General features: G+C 40.6%; 1 protein-coding gene across 3 annotated transcripts in view; it reads right to left on the reverse strand.

The window, feature by feature from the left end:
• tmem117 (transmembrane protein 117) overlaps positions 1-18,401 on the reverse strand; it is a 63,930-nt gene that overhangs the window by 14,987 nt on the left and 30,542 nt on the right. For all 3 annotated transcript variants that reach the window (XM_084734886.1, XM_084734888.1, XM_084734887.1), the window contains exons 3-4: positions 18,157-18,289; positions 1,738-1,837 (exon numbers count right to left, since the gene is read on the reverse strand). In XM_084734886.1, the coding sequence (XP_084591012.1) occupies positions 1,738-1,837; positions 18,157-18,289 (233 nt within the window). The remainder of the gene's footprint in view (positions 1-1,737; positions 1,838-18,156; positions 18,290-18,401) is intronic.

Below are 18,401 nucleotides of genomic sequence, written 5' to 3' on the forward strand. Positions count from 1 at the left end.
GCCTTATAACGGTCGAGAGGATATACCTGACCTAGAAATTAGATGAGAGTGTGAGCAACGGCTACACCCTTTATCTTCTATATGATTTTAATATACTAAGACTTGTGATCTGAAGACATGAATAAAAGTAGCTACACTTGCAGCCCTGCGAGGCTTTAATGCTTATTACAGACAAGAAAAGAAAACTGCATGAATAAAGTTTTCCACCAGTGGGGCAATAAATTTGAAGTTTGGCTTGAGCAGTTGCTAATTAGCTAATTCAAAAGGGTGTAGCTGCTGTTCTTTGGCCCTAACGGGGGATCTCCAATTCATCCTCTCAGGCCTGGCTCTGCATTTTCAGACTTGGCTTTACTTTCACCAGCGTCATGCCACGTTCATGTCATGTTTGATGGATGTTAAGGATGTGAAAGATTTCCGTGCTCATGACACGCGAACGTCATCACATCAGACAACTCGAGACAGTTGTGTGACTGCGAAGTAAGTCGTGCGAGGGTTAAATCCTGTGCAATAAATTGCTGATGTGAGAAATTCATGTTTGTTTGCTTTTCAGCAGCTTCCATATTGTTAAGCACCAAATTGGATATACTGGAGGTTTTAGAAAAGTTCTGAATTATCAGGATTATGATTTGGATATTTACTCTAAAGGCATACTATGCAGGATTTTCCAAAAACACTATTTAGAGACTGATACAAAAATAATCCCTCTCAATCATCACTTATGACCCACTGTGTGTGGTGACTGCCCTCTGCCTGTATTTTCTTAGTTTCTCACTTTTTGCAGTGTTTGGGATGCTTTATTAACCCAAATAATTGGTATGTGACATTCTGGAAATGGGACTAACAAACCCTACTTATTCTACCTTTAAACACTGTGTACAAGGCAGAAACTGGTAATTGTGGTAAATCCAATATGACATGTAATTGGTTTGAAGTGTACTTCAGCCACAGCTGTGCTTTGAGCTGAATGCTAATTAATGAATCATATTAAATTAAGTCCTAACATTGGCATTTTCACATGCCTACAGCTAGCTAGTAGCTAGTCTCACGTAGCCAGGCCGGACCTTTCTCCTCACAGCTCAACGCTGGAAAAAGGTTTTGGCTCCACATAGTAAAAAAATGCTCTGGCTTGTTTGTATTCCTCTAAACCAATCACAAGCATCTTTTGCTGCAATGCTTCTGCAAAATAGTGTCAGTAGAGAACTTGTTTTGGTGGAACATTTGCCTGTGGAAAGGTGTACTCTGGCATTAAAATGGCTAAATCCTAATCCCTTCCCATCCCTTAATGTTTCGGACTGTTAGCACGGTGGTAACTTATACTTTTCAGCGTGCAGACATTGTCACTGTACGCTGAAAACACAGATAGCAGATATGACAGATGGTAACTGTATGTTTACACGCTAACATTTTGCACTTTTAGACTGTTAGCATGCAAGTGTCTGGCCAGTAAACATGTTAACTTTTGGCTAGGCCTGAGCTTCCAACAATAATACTTTTTTAAACAACAGGTCAGTGTCAGGGACAACTACAGAAATTTCACAACAAAATTTTGGTCACATTTATAATCTTATTCACACATTTTTTTTTTACCATATATTTGTAGATTTAAATCATAATTTGGTCAAAAAATGATGCTATTGCTCTTTGGGAGAGGACAACATTATAGAATGTGAGAGTTTGGCTTTCTATTAAATGAGAAAACATGGTTATATTTCCTGTGCATAGGAGCTTGAATCTCACCATCCAAGCAGTAACAAAGTCTCCCATCCACGTCCCCACTGCAGCAATCTTCATGAAGCTCTCATTCCTGATGCCCATGTACTCTGTCACCATGTGAGGCCTGCAGGAAAGAAGACCAAGAGTGAAGAGGACATAAAAAATGCAGTATATGTTATGAGGGCCGTAAAGGCAGGCAGAAAAGTAAGGCAGCGAGACGGCTGACTGACAAAAAGAGCCAACACAGGGAAAGTCAGCGCGGGGCCGAAGAGAAAATGGTCACTGACGCTAAGTATCATGATGCTAGCTGTCAGAGTCAATCAATATCAATCTAATCCTGTGAAAACAATGAGCGATGGCTCTCCCTTCCATAAAGCCCTGAGGATTGTAAACAATTTAAACCAGTGCAATGGAATTTATGCAGCACCACCGCTTCCATTCGGTCCTGTAGTGTTTGGCAAATTATCCATTCGTTTGGCAAATTTGTCTCGTGTCTAGTCGGTTTCAAATCAACACCGCCGTCCCGATGAAATCCCACCAGTTAACGCACTGGATGTGAGCGGGCTCAGCTGACATCAGCTGCAGCGGCGCAGACGCAGAACATGGACTGGGCCATGACACGCCATTAGAGAAACAATCTCACATGCAATCGTATCTGATCAGAGATGACATGCTTTCTTTGGAGTCCTACTTATGCCTTCATCTCTGTACAGTATGTTAAGATGAGAAGCTTTTGTTCAGCCTTGCAAACCCACCCACCCCAACACACTCTTACACACACACACACACACACCACATCACTCTATTTTCTCCAGGTAATAGCACAGGGAGGGAGGAAAAGTGGGTCAGTCGCCTCCTATATGGGACTTGTGCCGGGGAGAGAGGAGGAGAACAGAGGGGAGCGAGGAGGCCTGTTTGATCTCCTGGCAGCCAGTGTCTTAGACGCTGAGTGGAGCAGGTGGGCGCCCATCACCTCCCCACCCCCCACCCCCCACAGGTCACACTCATGAATATAATAGATGGCGATGGATAGGGCTCTGGCTGTGCTTTCAAGGGGTCGTATTTGAAGTCAATGGCTCCATTCGTCTTTGTTTTCCCCGGTCATTTTCCGGCCGCCAGCAAACACCAATAAAAATGTTTTCTATTGCACAGAGGGCTCTGGAAAATTTGCCCTACAACCTTGCTGCTGCACAGTCCATTTCCTATATATACTGTCTAAATACTAAATGTAGGTAATGTGTATATGTGTGTGTGTGTGTGTGTGTGTGCGTGTGTGTGTGTAAGTGCTGTTACATAAATTGTGCGTTCACGATACACTGATAAATAATTCATAATTGAGGAAATTTCATGCAATAAATAAATAATTTAATGTAAGACTAAAAACTGATATATTAATTAATCATTATCTGATGTGTTAAGGGGTAAAAATATTATAATTTACTAAAAATGTTGCAAGCACATATGATCTGGTTCATTGTTTATATTGCACGTTTCTTGTCCAGGACTAATGTTCCCTGTTTGTTGTGCACCTTTATTGTGGGACTGTATAGAACGTGAGGTGAACGTCTCATGAGGCCCTGCCAGTCTCGTTCAAGTTAAGTTCACGTCTGAAGCAAATGCAGACAGTAAAGGGACCTTAAGAAACTTAGGAGAGACTTTTAAAGATTTTCAAGGATGTTTTTTTACAACAAGCGGCCAACGAGGTATTTATTTAACCTGTAAAATGTTCTTTTGTTTCATGTTGGTGCGGAGCGTCATTTTGTTTACTTTCATTTTCATGTCCTGTGCCTCGTAACTCATGCAGATATTTTGCACTGTTTATTTATGGATGTAGTTCCCACGGCGTAAGTGTGATGGGATGAAGGCGAGGATGCAGCAGAGATGTGCCCAAGCAATAAACTCCTGTTTCAAAGAACCGACCTGCAGAGAGCTACAGTTTGTAACAAAATACTTTAAGAGCTTGTATTTGTGTATTTGAAATACTTAAAATGAGAGATGCAAGTGAATCACGTCACATGTCCTGTCGGGTACTGCGACTTCCTCACTGTGAACTACATTTGTTTTGCTCATGAGAGCTTAAGGAAATATTTTGCTTTGGTGCTTGTGTTTTTTTTTTTTTCAAATTTTATTGAAACAATAAAGATATACAGCAAGTATAAACTTCTTGTATAAATCACCTGATTCTGCAATTTTAAATAATCACAAATATGTCTACTAACTAAATAAAGATTAAAATAAACATTTTGTAAAGCTTACAGAGGTTATTATTATATATTACTTTAGTATTGTTGGATATAAGCAGTCAGCTCTAAGAAAATAGTTTTTTTTTGCTCATAAATTTAGACCTGTGAATACAAAATTCAGACAAAATAATAAGTAAATTAATCAAATAGAACTGTGAGATGAGATTTCTGTTATATTCACTGAATCCAAACAATACATTTTTCCATGGTAAATCAGAGTTACTTGGATTTTAATTAAATATACCTTCCATACCCGTATCTTGCGTTTGTATTTTGATCCATTTGATGAGCAAGCATTTGAAAATGCTTTGATGTATTTGTGCCCGGCTCTGTATACGTGCTTCCTCTTGCTCTTTAATTTCCATTTCATCATTTAGCTGATTGCATTTGGATTCTATTTGGCCTGCTGTTCAATTTGTAAATGAGCCATTGTCATACAAGTCTAAACAATCTGTTAAAAAGCAGTGGAGGGTAATCCTTTTAAGCTATTAGCTAACGTAGCGGCTTTAATAGGTGTTCATTTTAAATTAATGTTAATTGCTCATGCCTTTTCACATTATGCATGAGTCCAGATATGAAAAGCATAATAAATGCTCATAGGCAGTTGAGTGCAATGAGCAATTGTGGCAAGCCGGCGACCCAAAAAGCCAACTGTTCTCAACTACCTGTTTACTGCAAGTGTGCGAGAAATACCCGTCCCTGGAAGGAAACATTATAAATCATATGTCATCAATGCAGCACACGTTTAACGGATTTGACAGGATTTTATTGACGAAAACGTGCGGTACCGCGGGTGACGTATTGCCTCACTCAAGCCCGCAAATAAAACGGCCTTGATTGGAATGGCGATTTATATCTGCATTAAGTCAGTTAGACATTCAGGGGTTTGGCGCTGCTCCAGTTACCAAGGAGATCCCATTGGGAGTCATTTACCCGCAGCAAAACTCTGATCGATACTTCTGGAAATGCTGTCTGGCACCGCATGCTAGGCTTTAAATCTAAAAACACTACCCTGCCGCCAACCCCTGCCCTTCTCACATATTTAATTGAGCAAATGTTACCCCTGTGCTGGGAGAGCGGCTTTTTTTTTCTGCAGAGCACCTATGATGAGTTTGGGGACTCTTTGCACTGCATGATCAGAGGCAGAGCTCTCTGACTTATTCATGCTGACTGAAAATTTAATGGCCTTTAGAGCCGGATGACCTAATGAGAGAATTCAGTGTAGTGGAACATCAGTACAGTAGCACCATGAATAATCAGCCCCAAAATGGCTCCCGTGGCTTAATCGCAGAGCCAGTGGCAGTGTCAGTGCCAGCACGGCCGGCTCAGCCAGCTTTGACCCTCTGTGGAATGTTATCAGGTTTCCCACACTTGTTCAGACATAATATTCAAGGACATTTCAATGCCTTTCAAAGTCTTGTTCCATCACGGGCAAGAAATTACAATTCTGCGCTACAAAGGGTGCAGAGTTAGATAGTTTGGAGTTTGGACGTCACCCCTGTTTGACATTAACCAGTGAAAACTGCCACTTCAACTGTTGCATGAAAGTGGTCATCTGCAAGATCATTGCTTCTTTATTTTGGTGAGATCTCTGATGCGAAGAAGTCGGCGCGACGTTTTTGAGATTGCTTGGTGAAAAACTGTAGTTGGTGCTATATTATCTCTCACATTGTATTTTATTTTGATAAAGCACCAGTTTCTAAAGAGTTTTCTTTGTTCAGCTTTCACTGCTCATGTCCACATCATAATTCTACCATCTGTATTCAGTCCAGTCAAACTAGGGCTGGGCTGATGGACGATGCCCTCGTCTATCGCTGACGGCTGTCAGTCATCGACCACCGTGTGCTCTACCATCGGAACGTTGTGATTTAAAAGCCTGTTTTTGACTTAGTGTGTATTTTTTGGGCTTTTTTGCTTTTATTGGAAGGGGACAGCTGAGGACCAAACTGGAATAGTTGCCATGAGGCAGTTTACTTCTGTTTTTGACGTGTGAGAGAAAATAAAAGAAGCTGTCGCTGCTGGTTGCTGTCCTAATGTTAAGTCTTAATGTAAAGGCTAACACAACTAAGTTATGGACAACAGTGGTATCGTCCATCAACATATTGTCACATGCCAATTTAGTAGACAAGTCAAATTGTTGCTTTTTTTCCAACATAAAATGGATCACCTTCACATAGGTTTATTTTCAGTATTAATTAATTCGTAAAAAAGAAAGAAAAATAAAGTCCAATTATAATTTCCCCAATCCTCGGATGATGTCTTGAAATAATTTTTACTGAACAGTCCAAAACCCAAAGACATTAAATTCAGGGCTGCAGTTAAATATTATTTTCATTATTTATTAATATACAGATTATTTACTTGTTCAACAACAACAACACCAAAAAATATATAAGAGGCAAAGGCTTTGAAACTGTCATATATGATAGCTGTTTTTGGCATTTTAAGTATTACTCAGATGAAGTGAGCAAAGAAAAAACAAATCCTCCATTTTTTTACTTAAAAGTGAGTAAAACAATTAATTCTCTGTCAAAGGGCTAATGGATTAACTCAACACGTTACCTCACTAATTCAATTAACACTAAAACAGACAAAAATCTGCAAATCCCCATTCCAGAGAAGCTGAAACTGACAAATTCTTGTCATTTTTACTTTATTAGAAGCTCAAATGATCAAAATTGTCTGTGATAAAATTTCTGGCAATTAAAGATATGATCATACCATGTTCTTATTTATTTTACAATATAATTAATAATTTCAAACATCTCGCAACAAAAAAGAAGTATATTGTATTTAATGAAGAACTTTTAATAATATGATTTCTTTTAATGATTTCTGTTTTTCATATGTGAAGAGTTTGGTCTCAGTCATGCACGCAGTGTGACATATGATTCATTGCACTGAACATCAGTTTGATTGAATAAATTTGCAAAAACAGCAGTAAACATTGGAATATTGATTTCAGCTAGATGCATTTAATAATAGAAAAATGTAGATTATTCCTTTATATGTGTAAGTGCTGCGGGTAATGCTGAGCAGTTTCACGATGAAAGCAGACTCTTAGTAATGGAGTGAACCCTGTAAATAAGTTTTAAATACATCTGAACTCATAAAAGCCCATTTCATCAACAATCCACACTGCAGCATTGTGCCAAAAACACTTTTGCAATGTCATACTATACTATAAACCCAGCAGTTTTTACAACTCTATGTATTCATCAATTTAAAGAAAAAAGTTTATGGTTTCATTTTATTTTTTATCAAAGTCCCAACTCAAGGGTTTTTCAAGGCCCGCAGGAGCGCTGATAATTAAGGTTATAGACCAGCATGCTGAGAGAGCTTTCACTACTCTGAGTCATCACATACCCTGATTCCCATTAATTTTTTTCACTGTCCACTTGGACGTATCTGCCTTCATGCTAGGTTTTATAAACTTGTTTTCTCTGTCAGACTGCCAGTGATTTAGTGACCGTGGCAGCCGAGTGACCTCTCCTGCCCCGTAAAGGCTGGACTCATTCAGAACATTAAATTGCGACCTTGGCCGGCTCCACATTGAAATGCATTGCCTGCCTCCTCGCTGTGCACTACAGTACCCAACGTCATATTTACAGTATACAACGCTGAGCAGCGGCAGTTACCAGGGAGCATAAAGCTGTCAATACGCACTCTCTTCACTATCACTATAGCATCTCCCAAGGCAACTTAAAACTTCAATCTCAATTCATCACTCGACCCAGAATTGGCCCACGCATTGTGTTAAACTGGCTGGAGATTGAGTCCTTTTAGTCCTTATCATTGCCCTGGCTCAGGAGTAGGAGTGAATACCGTCGGGCAATACCTCGAACAGCACTGTATCAGGCCCTCCATTCCTCCTATCAGCTCTCCATTAGGGCAGAAGGGTCCAAAACAACTCTCCTGAACTGAAAACTTCAAATGAATCCGTGTTGACTTTTCATTTCACACATCAGGTCTTGAACCCCCGGGCTCCTGGGACTTTCTCGCTCTTTATACCTCACCCATCATAATTACTACACCCACTAGAGCTTGCCACCTAACAATAAATGTAAATATGGGTTGTAATGAGCTTCTTGCACAGACAACCTGAACACTTGTTTTTCTGGGGCCTTATTACAGAAACTTTCCAAGTCTGAAATCCTATCTTATCTCAGGTTAGGGTGACATTTAGGATCTTTGGTATTATAGAAACACGTTTCCTAACTGCATTTAGGAAAACATCCTATCTTATCTTAAGATAGGAATTTAGCTTTTACAGAACCGTCCTGGCTAACCTTACTGCTAACCTTTCCACCGCAAATTTTCTGCCCTTCAGTCTCTCTCGCTCAGCCACCAACTCTTTTTGTGTTCTTTCCTCTTGGTTGTTGGTGAAGACAAGCATGCTTTGGGTAAAAGGCTGCAGGCAGCAAGACAAAGACCGCTGAACAAAACAGGAGAGTTTGGGAAATGCTACAAAAGAGAGCACATGGCTCAGATTCTCACTGACCAATCAGTGGTCTGCAGCATTTTAACTCCACCTTATAATATTGGCTCAGATCGCTTGGCGCCTCAACAGAGGGGTAACGAAAAACAGGGTGAAAGCAGCGGTTCTACTGGTACCATCCACGACTTTTGCCAATTTAACAAAACTTGTAACAAACAGAACTACTCGGCAGAAAATACACTTAACATAAACATTAGCATCCACCAAAGCAGCAGTAAAGAGGTTGGGCATCAACAGTTGGGGAATAAGTCAGAATATGTTCAATATGTTTTATTTTGACCAAACCAGAGTTGGTGATTGTTGGAACAGTGGAAAGACTAACCAAGACAGTTTTGGTGAGTTTATTTTTTACTTCACTCAAGGCAGTTAAGCTTGTCTTAGTTTGGTTAAAAAAAAAAAATAGAAACTTAAATTCGAAAGGTGTATGCTTGTATTTTCATGTTTAATACGGAAAAAAGGTTAAAGAATATTTCCTTTCTTGACATTTTGTGATTTCACCTTGTTTATTCATTAGACTAAAAACACTGGAATGTAGCAAACTGCTTGCAATAATTTCAGCTAATTAGTTTTTTAAGTTTTAAAATTCTCACATATTGTACCTTTGAGGTTACTTTCATCAGCATGGTTACAAAAATACCCATGTTGTTATGGTTGGGGAACAATCAAGGTCGTGAATCAAAGAACGCTGACTGATGGCAGGAAATGGGAAATGAAAGAGTTTGTTTTGTTGACTCATCCCTCGACCCTGACCTCCTCCCTCTGCAGACTTTGATGCTCTCTAATAACGCCACGTGACCTCCTGCTGTGCCATCGACGGTGGAGAGTCACATCTACTTTTATGTTGGGGCTTTTTAAGTATCCTGGTTATGTTTTTCATATGTAAACACATTCTGGTTCGAGAAACTTGGACATTCTAGCTGGAGAACTCGGAATTGAGAAAGCACCTGCAAACATGGCAAGTACTGATTCCCGATTCAAAGTATGCAGTAGGCAGTAAAGAAAAATGTGATCACCAATGTAATGATGGGAAATAAAAGTAAAAGTCAGAAGATTAGAGGGATATACTTAAGCTTGCAAAGCGCTATATGCAGCAGACACCACACAGTCAGAAACCAAAGTGAGTTCTTAAACTTCTGAGGTGACTGAAATAACAGATTTGTTGGATGTGGAGGAATCAAAGACACGCCTGCACTGACGCAGGTGATCAGAAACCTATCAGATACTATCAGAATCATGTAAAGATGGACATTAATTAACTCAAATGTCACATCCTGAATATGATCATGTAAAAGGTACCTTAAACATATTTGAATTTACTATGCTGTGAAAACAATGTAAGCATAAAAGTCAGGCTGTTGTTTTCAGCCTGATTTAGCATGTTATCAGCTGTCTGACAATCAAATATGGATTACGTGTAACAGGATTATGCAATTAGAATAAAAAAAAAAAAAGGTGTTTTCCATTCCAGTTACAGTAAAATATATAATCAGACACATTTAGCAAAAACAGGGATTTTAAGCAGAATTACAATTCAAACATTTATGTTAAAATAAAGAATGGCATGCTATCATGTGCAGTGTGCACACATTACAACACTTCAAGAGTCTCACAACATCACTCTGGTCTCAAATGAAACCAGCTAATCTTACAGTCACATTCATTATCATGGCCTTTAGTGAAAAATGCTTTCACTGGGTGAAAATCTTAATATTATTTTGTCTTTAAATCAGAAAAGAGAACTCAACATCTAAATAAACATTCGCAGGTAAGAGCAACTGCTAACATTAACTACTCAGACCAACTGCTAACTAATGTAGCCAACATTAGCAACACAGATCAACCACTGTCATTAACTCTAAACCTGTCAATACCAATACTACAGAGAAATTCACATTCACACATAACACTGAAAGGAATATATTAAGGAAACCTCCCAACCACAGTTACAATGCCAAAATCTAATGAGTTCTACATTAATTTGTAGTATTCCTGGTATTTTAGTTGAAGACATAGAGATTATCTTAACCTATATATACATATGAAAAAGGTTTATACTGGACAGAAGTGGTGTGCATCAGTACACAGTCACACACAACAAAAAACAGACAACTAATTGCTGCTAAAACATAAAAATGTTTCAGCAGCAAAAGTTCATGCTTTGGTTGTTTGCCTTAAAATAACTTCTGCACAGCATGTGGTATTTAGAAATGTCAGAACAAGCTCTGTGATTTGGTTTTAATTGAACAGTTGGCCACAGAACAGCAATCACTTAATGCAACACAGAAACACCGCGTACAAAACGTTAAGCTTTCGAACAACGGCACTGACAGATGTGATCAGATATTCACTGGCGTGGTGAAACATGTGGCTGGGTGGCACAAACGTGTACACATACACGGACAATCCATCAGTTCTGCTGCAGTCACCCTCCCCTTCCATCTACACATATATACACTTACACTCATCTATAATATAAAACATGTACTATATTCCCAGTGGACACACAGCCGTCAGTGTTATGATGTTTATTATTTACAACTGTGGCTGTTCCTCTCTTTATGTGACAGTGACGTATGTGGCGGGCTGCCGCCGCCACCGATGCTCCTCCCCTCTGTCCTAGAAAACAGCAGGATCATATACTCAGAGAGGAAAAGACTCTCTATAGCTCTCAGTCTTTTTCAAAGGTATTCTGTGAGAGGAGAAAATGACTTTGGAGCTTTACACTAACTAAACACTTGTTAAATGCATAATGAGTCATTTCTGAGATACCAACGTAATGTCCATGTGTGGGAGTGTGAAAGACAGCAGGAGATATGCTTAGAAAGCCGCTGTGGGTGTGTGTGGAAGTATGACAGAGAGAGAGAGTGAGGGAGGCAAAGATAGACCAATTAATCTAAACCGCAAGATATTTACTGTCATTTACAAACAGCAACAGCTTTCTATATCAAGTCTTACTAGTAAAACTGTCCCTGACAGTGTCAGTGTGGTATTCTGGTGCTGTCCCAAATATTATGTTGTGACAAAACTGACAAGAAAATCAGTTACTTTAAACATAGAAATTTTGTTTAAAGCTGCGACTAATGGTTATTTTCAGAATAGATTAATCTGCCTATCATCTTCTCGATTCATTGATTGTTTTGGTGTAAAAGAACATTTACAGGCATAACCAATTAAATAATCTTAAATCTTTTGCTGACCGACATCCAAATGTCAAAGGAACAGGACATTATTGGGATCAGTAACTGTCCTGTACTTGCTGAATTTCAAGTTTTAAGTGCAAGTAATCTCCTACACATTTTTTTAGTGAAAAAAGCAAACACATTACTGTAATACATTACTGTACAAAACTGTCTATGCAGACTTTCTCTACAATATCATTTTAAAGTTTGAAATCACCTGTGACAACAGCTTTGTTCAGTACAGTCAGCTGGCTGAGAGGACTACTCTATTACTAAATGATCTTTCATGCTTTTAGGTTGTTGTTTAGGCTTTTAGGTCCCTTTTACAAAGACGTGCTAATTTGTATCTTGTGTATCTTGTGTTTGCAAAAAAAAAAAAAAGTAATGTTTCGTACATGGAGAACAAAACACTGGTTCAACCAGACTGACAATTGAAAGGGCAGAAAGAGACAAAGGTAAAGCTGAGCCAGTGGCTTTCAAACCTGGGGCTTCGGGCCAAGACGAGTCCTTGAGTAGTTTGTAGAAGGTCCCCAGCAAAAGGAGGAAGAGAATATTTTAGAGAGTACTTTTGCAAACCTAAATTTAAACATTACACAAAGGGGATTCCATGAGACAAAATCCTCTCAAACTGGAGTCCGTTATCTAATGTGCATCTGTACTGTGGGGCTGCTTGACACGCAAATATTCAGGGACCCCTGCACAGAGCAACCGTTAAATGAGAATAGAGGAAATCATCAGATTTAACAAGACTTAGAGAGACAGACGTTTTTTAAAAGTGTGTTTGGCTCTCACTACTTTTGTAGCTTCTAACTGAATCTCTGTGGTTTGGAGTTTAGATAACAACAACTTTAGATAGCAAAATAACAGGAGACTTTTATTATGAATAGTTTATATAAAATAAAATGTTTATCCACTGTTCAAACACTTGACTAAAGATTAGCATGTCATAAATACTCATGTGGGTGCAAACTCAGCTGTGCTGATAGATTGAGTCAAACCAGCTTGATGCAGGCAGCACATGTGTGGATGGAAAGGAGCAAAAGAGTCACATAAGTTACCAACTGAGGTGACAAGCTTTCATTTCCTCTGCCAAAAAGGAGTGAAAATTAGCATGTCCACCTAGGTGTCATGTTTCCATCACAGCCTGTATAAATAAATACTACTGCACAGTCATTCCACTTGGGACTGAATGTCAATTGTACTCCTTTCCACTGAAGACAAAAGCCAGATGTCCGTGGGTGTCAGTGGGTTTTTTTGTCCTGGGTAAAAGTGGCTTCAATCTCACTGCATTGTACTTTGTATGGTTGTATATGTTACAATAAACGCTGACCTTTAAAAATTCCTGCACCTCATCTTGGAGACTTGGGACAACCATGGTTCATTTCAGGCTGTTTTTCGCAGGGCAACCGACTCCTCCTGCTGCCGTCAAACTTGTGGGTTTGGTTGGAGGGACTTAGCAGAGTGATACAAGGCAGCAGAGAGCGAGACGTAAGGTTTTGCCTATGGCATCTTAAATTATTCTTCTTTTGGGACTAAAACTATTTCAAATGGAGGCTAAATAATACAGTTTGTGTCTGAACTATACTGTTTTATCTTTGTTAAAATAGACATCACTGAAGGAGAGAAGAAAAACATCAATATAACAGGTGTCTCCAAACTTTTTGCACAACTTTCAGCACAAAATAAAGGCCAAATCATAGAACCCACTGTTATAAATATGTTGCTGTATGTTGGCAGGATAGAGTCCCATGTGTGACTGCATGCAACAGGAGGCATCTACATACCACAACATGCTATTTATTCAGCCTTTTAAATCCACTTGTCCATGGTATTACCCCAGCTTAGTGCCAGACAAGCAAACAGACAGACGAGGGGGACTAGCGTGCACGCAGCGCAAAGGATCATGGTAAACAAAGACAAATACCCTCATATGATGGGGTCTAATCCCGCTCAGGGTATCGCTGTAGTCAAATGCCACATCCATCCCTCCCTCCCTTCCTGCTCCTCATCAAAGAGAACTGCAGCCCTCCTCTCCACCCCTTTCTCCACTCCTCTATTGATCAGCCTCTCCCTCTTCCTCCTCCTAACCCAACATCCATCCATCTGTTCTTTTACTGGGGAATAGTGTAGTAACAATATCAAAGTTTCACTACATGCTTATCATGGCCAAAATAATTCACATAAAGGATATTACTGCAATATCTATATAAGATTTGTTATCTACGGGATAATGTCCATTGAGCAGGTCATTATTGCAAAATACATCCCAGCAGGGAGGTGCAAGAATATTCAATGACTCTGAAGGGGTTTATTCTGCAATAATGACCTGCTCACTGTACATTATCCTGCTTTACATGAAATATTAATTTAAACATGATTTTATTGCTCCTCCAGAGTCTATGATCAAAACTGTGTCCATAGCAACAGTCTCTTATTCGAAACAATGGTCTGCTACACATGCAACCTTCCCTCCTCTGCCTCAGTGCTGCTTTCACTGCAGCGCTTCTCTTATCATTTGCATCAGGTAAAATTCTGAAAATCTGAAGATTGGTTATCCTGCTACATAAAGGAGGTGATGGTAAGAGACTGCCGTCCAATTTCAAAATTGTTCTGTTTAGCACAAACCCTGGCGTCCCTAGTAAATTCTCAACCGAGACCATTTCCAGAGTCAAATAACATATTAAAGCAAGAACAGTCAGGGTTTATGTTTATCTTTGTACACAGGTCTCCCTTGAAAATAAAATTAGATCTCAATGGAACTACTTGTTTAAATAAAAAAAAATTAAACAAATAAAATAAAAAGAACAACTATCTGCTGCTCATAATATTGGTCTGTTATGCTGTGTTCAAGCAATGAACTCACAATTTATAATGTAGACGTTGTGAACTTGGAGCTAACTAAACTTCCAGTTCACAATGTTGTGAACACGGCATGAAGGCAACGTTCAAATGGGCTGATGACATAAACACGGTAAACATGACCCCATTTGAATGCACCGCTTTTCATAGCAATGGCGTGTTATTCATAATCACGATCTGTTGTTCCTGGTAACGGTCTGCTATTCAGAAATAACAGACCTTAGATTGCTGTACTTGACCAATCAGAATTGTCATGGTTATCGTCAATACCGGTACATTGTGACATCCCTACAAAGAGAAGAAGAATAGAAGTCATTTTACTGCCTCTGTCCCATTCCATCTCTCTTTTAGATCCCCACATACTCCCTCCGTCCCTCCTTCCCTCCACCTTCACATACTTTACCTCCCCCTTTCTCTAAATTAGTCGTGATTAATGTGTGCGCCACGCATTGGGCCGTCTTAATTAAATAACACCGTCTAATTAGGGGCTGATTTCGGCTGGTAATGGCGCCGTAAGATGGCGGGAATGGGATTGTGCGGCGTGACAGAACATTCATGAAGTCCGTCAAACTCCCTGGGCGGTCACACTCCCCTGGTTTCACACAAACAGCCCTCTCATAATCTGACAGTTACATTAAAATGCAAATAGCCCAGATGTGAGGGTTTGGTAACAAGTGTGGATTACAGCTCCCAGGGCGCCGCAATGGACGAGCCTTTTTATTTTTTTTCTGATGTGATATGAGCCAGGTAACAGGTTGATAGCTGTTGACCTGGAAGTGGCTGTTTAAATATTGGCTATCGCACTGTTGGACATGTGTAAGATTACACGGTGTGGAAATCTCTTTGAGCGGAGAGATAATGGCTCTGATGAATCCATTTTACATGACTAATCATGAATAAATACTTGTCATCCAAAAAGATATACAATCTCTTATCTGTGATTGTTTACTGTCCTGATGCCGCCGTTTATCTTCTTTCCTCGCGGATGTATCAGTTGGTTTTAATTAAATCAAGCTCAAGACCGACTGAAAGGTCAAAGAAAATTAAAGCATATTAATGAGCGAAGGGCACGGGCAGCACACAGCATCAGGTCAGGGAGACAGCAGGGAGACAGACGCCTAACCCCCCCCCTCTGCCTCCCCAGTTCAAACTCACACGCACACTCTTTTTCTCTCCCACACACACATAAACGCCCCAGCTAACTTGAACGAGGTGCGAGACGTGAACAATATGTGGTTGGTGTGTGTGGGACGCCCTGTCTCGCCACCAGAAGATCATCCCCTGCAGTGCACCATCATGGCTAGATGTCAAAGCCAGCTAACCCGTGCCAGAATACCTACCCTTTAAAACCCTTGGCAGTAATAATACCTCACAGTGGCTCGTTCATTCAGTCCAAATGAAAAGGAAAAACACCATTCATTCCCACAGAGGGGCAGCTGCGGCCACAAAGGGATATTTTACTTCTCCTTTGTGCTGTGGCAAAAAGAGAAAACTACAACAGCCTCGCTGCGGGGCGAGGCGATGTGTTGGAGTGGCGAGGGCGGCAATGCAAATGGGGTTTGGACATAGATCAAAAGACTTAAGTTTCACTGCATCATCAGGGCTGGAGCACTTCTCCCCTCCTCAGCCTCCATCACCTTTCTGCTCACTCTGCTCTGCTGCATTCGTGCTATCACAGCCCCGGAGCTCGTCTTCTGAGGGGCATCCTGGCAGAGTGTGAACATTGTTCTTACATGTCAGTCTTGAACAGAGATGTGAACGCTAATGGTTTTTGGCAGGGCCCGGGTCCTCGGTGGACACACTGCTGAAGCAGAAAGAAAACAAGCGGGAAAGAGGGACAGGGTGGAAGGGAGGAGGGAGGGAGGGAGGGGAAGAAGACCAGGTGTCTTGGCAGTGGCGGGTTCACTCGCTTTACAACAGCACCATCTGTCTTTGCAGGGGGAGCTTTACAACGCTGCTCAACACACATCCCAACAAGTAATCATGCAGGGTGCAATGCTAAAGGGACAGGTTACACCAAACAAAAACTAAATGTTTTTCCCCAAGCCTGCAGCGCTATTTATCCATCTAGATTTTTTTGGTGTGAGTTGCAGAGCGTTAGAGATATCGGCTGCAGAGACATCAGCTTTCTCTTTAATGTAACAGGTCTACTTTTTGCATTAGAATCTATCAGTCCAGAGCTACTAGTTTTTGTAACTAAAACAATGTATTTCACAAACTGAGTACAATCATTAAAGTGAAACTGAATAACGGTTAATATTTTATTATGATTAAAAATTAAACCATTTAATTTTCAGGCACCAAAATAATGGCAAATACAGATGGCAGCTCACTGTGAACAATTTTTGAAATACATTTTTTATAAGAGTTCAAGTTGGGCTCAAAACTCCAAAATCTATTGCAGTAAGATGCCTTCAATTTTTTTTTTTTACAGTGCTGTTATGGATGGATTTTAGTGTTGTGTCAACCAGTTTAATTGTTTAATAGGCTGTTATAGTTGCTGCATTTTCTATCCGGACATCTGACGGCTAATATGAGCAGGGAATGTGTGACTCGCACATGTTGGATGGATGTAAATTATATATTATGTCTCAAAATGTCTGAGTAACTCATTAAATTTTCCGGGCGTATTATCCAAATGTCATCTGGTGTAACAATCCTGACAGTTAAAACATGCACTGACGACACTAAAAAGGGCCCTTTTTCTTGACATTTCAAGGCAGTAAAAAAGGAATCCTCTGTGTGACAGACTGCAAATGTAACTTTTCCCTGAGCAAGCAACATTCATCGTCTCGGCGGGCCTGCCCCCCTCTCCACTCAGCCGCTCATTCGCTTCCTTTTTCTCGGCCAACCGGAGAGCAGCGGACAAGATGGATGCCGATGTCACCGCGCTGGCCTGAAGTGACAGATGGGCTGATTATACAAACTCATCCCTCTGGCCATAAGAAAACACAGCACCTTGCCTGCTAGCTAATAGCCTTCATCTGCCTGCAGCTTATGGATAGTTGATGCCTGTTGTTAATGTGGAAAAGCAGCATTGTATGGACAGATCCCATTACATCTGTGGCCTCCCTCTTGACAGCTTGTACCTGAACAGACACCTGCCATGCTGCTTTTTTTTTTTTTTTTTTTTTTTTTTTTTTTTTTTTTTAACAGCCCCAAACAAACAAAATGGTAAATCACCTCTCGGCGACCTCGTGTCTGGCTGGCTGGCTTCAAGGGCATGTTTTCCTTCCTCCAGACGGACACATTGCAAATGCATAAACGGATTCCTGTCACCGGCTTGATGTGTGGGTGTCAGGCTCGGCTGTGCACGGTGGTTTCTCTGCAGGTAAGCCGGAGAAACCAAGGCACATCCCGAGCGAGACGTGGCAAACACATCTTCGGCCAGAGAGGTGTCAAAAAATAAGTCAAGATCATGGGAGAATGAGTGCGGGTGCTGAAGGTGATCTTTCAGGATTAACCACCCTTCCCTCGCCTGCCCCTACCTGTGATTTAAAGTCTGGGCTGATTAATCAGACTGGCATCGAGTCTCTGTTCAGGCGAGACGTTTCGATCAATCACGCCAGCCAAAGGGGAGTGTACAGTGGCTCTAACAAATGGGAAGCAAGAGAATGAGGGGGAAAAGGGGGTAGTGAGGAAAGAGAAAGATTGAATGTCTTACTTCATGCTCCCAGCCATCAGCAGGAAGAGGTTGTAGATGTGTGAGAAGATGAAGAGGAAGAGGATGGTGCTGAAGAACATGGTCATCCAGGAGCCGTGATCCTCACGGAACATTTTCAGGCGCAGGTATCGACCTACAGGAAGCAGAACAAGGACACGGGCGTCAGCAGGTTGACATGCTGTGTGAACCGCTGCTGACACGTATGGCCACGTAAATGGAGATGAAAGTAAATAAATTAGTCACAT

This window comes from Lutjanus erythropterus, chromosome 13 (genome assembly GCF_056507025.1).
Source record: "Lutjanus erythropterus isolate fLutEry1 chromosome 13, fLutEry1.hap2, whole genome shotgun sequence".
Classification (NCBI taxonomy): Eukaryota; Metazoa; Chordata; class Actinopteri; order Lutjaniformes; family Lutjanidae; genus Lutjanus; species Lutjanus erythropterus.